Source organism: Apis dorsata, unplaced genomic scaffold, assembly GCF_000469605.1.
Source record: "Apis dorsata unplaced genomic scaffold, Apis dorsata 1.3 scaffold_200, whole genome shotgun sequence".
NCBI lineage: Eukaryota > Metazoa > Arthropoda > Insecta > Hymenoptera > Apidae > Apis > Apis dorsata.
Genome location: NW_006263484.1, coordinates 141141 through 143460, shown reverse-complemented (window position 1 = coordinate 143460; position 2320 = coordinate 141141). Strand labels below are relative to the sequence as shown.

The 2320-nt window shown below is 40.5% G+C and overlaps 1 protein-coding gene across 1 annotated transcript in view; it reads right to left on the bottom strand.

The window, feature by feature from the left end:
• LOC102678248 (myosin heavy chain, muscle) overlaps nucleotides 1-2320 on the bottom strand; it is a 35078-nt gene that overhangs the window by 7582 nt on the left and 25176 nt on the right. Inside the window, 1 exon segment of the mRNA XM_031510092.1 lies at nucleotides 1751-1960. Within this exon segment, the coding sequence (XP_031365952.1) occupies nucleotides 1751-1960 (210 nt within the window).

Below are 2320 nucleotides of genomic sequence, written 5' to 3'. Positions count from 1 at the left end.
CCTTCCTTCCTTCCTTCCTTCCTTCCTTCCTTCCTTCCTTCCTTCCTTCCTTCCTTCCTTCCTATCCTTATATAGCATCGCTTAATTTCACGCGTAATCTGCCTTTATAATCCATAGCATCGCGAAATCGATCGATAAAATAGAGTTTCGAAACGTCATCGAGAAATTGTAAACAAAACGGATCGGGAAAAGAATCGGTCATCGTCCCGTTTCGACTGTTTCCAGCGGTTGGAAACGAGGCAATTCTAAATTTAATCTTGAAAGAAAGAAAGAAAAAAAGAGAGAAAGATCTTACGAGTGTTGACATAAAATATTGGTTGATCGGTCGGTATAAAGATGCCCGGTTAAAAATAGCCCGGTATTCCGGAACGAAACGTGTTCTCCACGAAATTCTTCGAGTTCTTTTTATATAACGCGCGACGAGCTTTTCTTTTCCCCTCCAATCTCTTTTAAACGTGTTCGTTTCCTCGAACGTTTTCTCGCGATTACGTAAAAAAAGAAAACTAGTATGATTCGTTTTAAAAAGAATTTTTCGGATATCTCGACACATTTCCATTTACATTTACGTATATTATTCTTTAATATAAATAAAATAAAATCAGGAGAAAAGATATCGAAACGAGAGAAAGAAGAAAAGAATAAATTTTAGTGGGGATTTTGGAAGGATGCGCGTTATCGCAATTTTAGAACGAGCGTGGAAACGAGCGATGATTCGTCGCGTAAGAAAATAAGCGGCCAATGAGCGAGTGTAGTCAGACGAGTCTGACTAATGACGCGCCTCCGCTACTTAATGTTCCTTCTTACGAAACGGCCCATCCATCAACTTCTGCCAGGTGCATCATTTTCTGTAATCCGAGCCAGATCCCCTTAAATATTACACGAAAAGCTTCTTTCTCGAAAAATCTTCTCCTTCTTCCCAAACTTTATACTTTATTTATTATAATTATTATTATAATTACCATATTATAATTTATTCTCGTTACGAAATAATTCGAACGCGTATTTTTTTTTTTTTATTATTAATCGCGTTTAATTTCGGGAATAAAGGAAAGAGAAAAAGAGGAAAAGATTTCGATCTCGCTTTCGTAAGATTTTTGCGAAATTATATTTGGAGGATGGTAGGTATGCGAAAGGTAAGCACACGGTCGAAACATTGTAAATAAATTCCGCCACTTTTTCATCCTGCCTACACTACTGGATATATTTAAAGCTGCTCGCTCCTCCCCTCGCTCGAGACTCCCGATTATTTCCACTTCCTCTCCTCAATATACTTTTCTTAATAACTCTCGATGGATACGTAATCGGATCTCGATCGATTCTTCTTCTCCAACGTTGAGAGGACGTTGATAACCCTTTCGTTCTTTCTCGTTCTTTCATATACGTTCGTCATATAATACGCAAGGCGTATAATTATCGTTTGCATATGATTCACGGTGATTCGATTCGTCGCGGAGGACGTATGGTCTCATGGTCGCGTAAATGGATTTCGTTATCGACAAATCCGTGCCAATTGAACTACTTTCCGATCTACGAGTTTCGAATCGATCGCGATCGATCGATCGGTTTCTCGTTGCTTTTTTCGCATGAAAAAAAAAATTTCCATTTCTTTTTTTTTCTTCTCTCGCAATTCGACTCAACTAACAATCCTATCCTATCCTATCCTATCATTATTTCTTTTTCTCCGCTATTTATTTATTTATTTATTTATTTTAATAACAAAGTAAATAAAGAAGGAAAAAAAAAATCTTACCTGAAGTTGCGACTCGAGATCGGCCTTCTGAGCGGCCAATTTCAACGATTTCTCCATATATTCCGAAAGGGAGCCCTTCTCGCCGTCCAACTGCCGTTGCAAGGCATCCCTCTCAGTGGTGAGTTTACTGTTCTGCTCCTCGAGCTCCTTGCGCAGCTTCTCCTCCTTCTCGAACGCCTCTTGGGCCTTTCTCGCTTTCTCCTCGAGCGCCTGCAATCGCGATTCCGTGTCACCCTCGTTGCCCGACTTCTTCTCCCCCGCGCCCTCCACCGACGTGTCACCCATATTTATCCCCTTATCTCGTTCCCGATTCACAGATTTCCGCCCAGAAGCACTTGATTCCTCCCCACAACGGAGGATCGATCGAACAAAATTATATAAAATATCGAGAGGCCGAGAGATCGATTATTACGACGTAACTCGTTTGCTCGTATGAAATCGTGGTTGGAGAAAAAAAAAAAAAAAGAAGAGACAGAGAGAGAGAGAGAAGAGAGAGAGAGAGAGAAAGATAGGGGGGAAGGGCAAAGTTCGATAAAGAAAGGGTTCGAATTTTTCGAAGAGGTCGGCGCG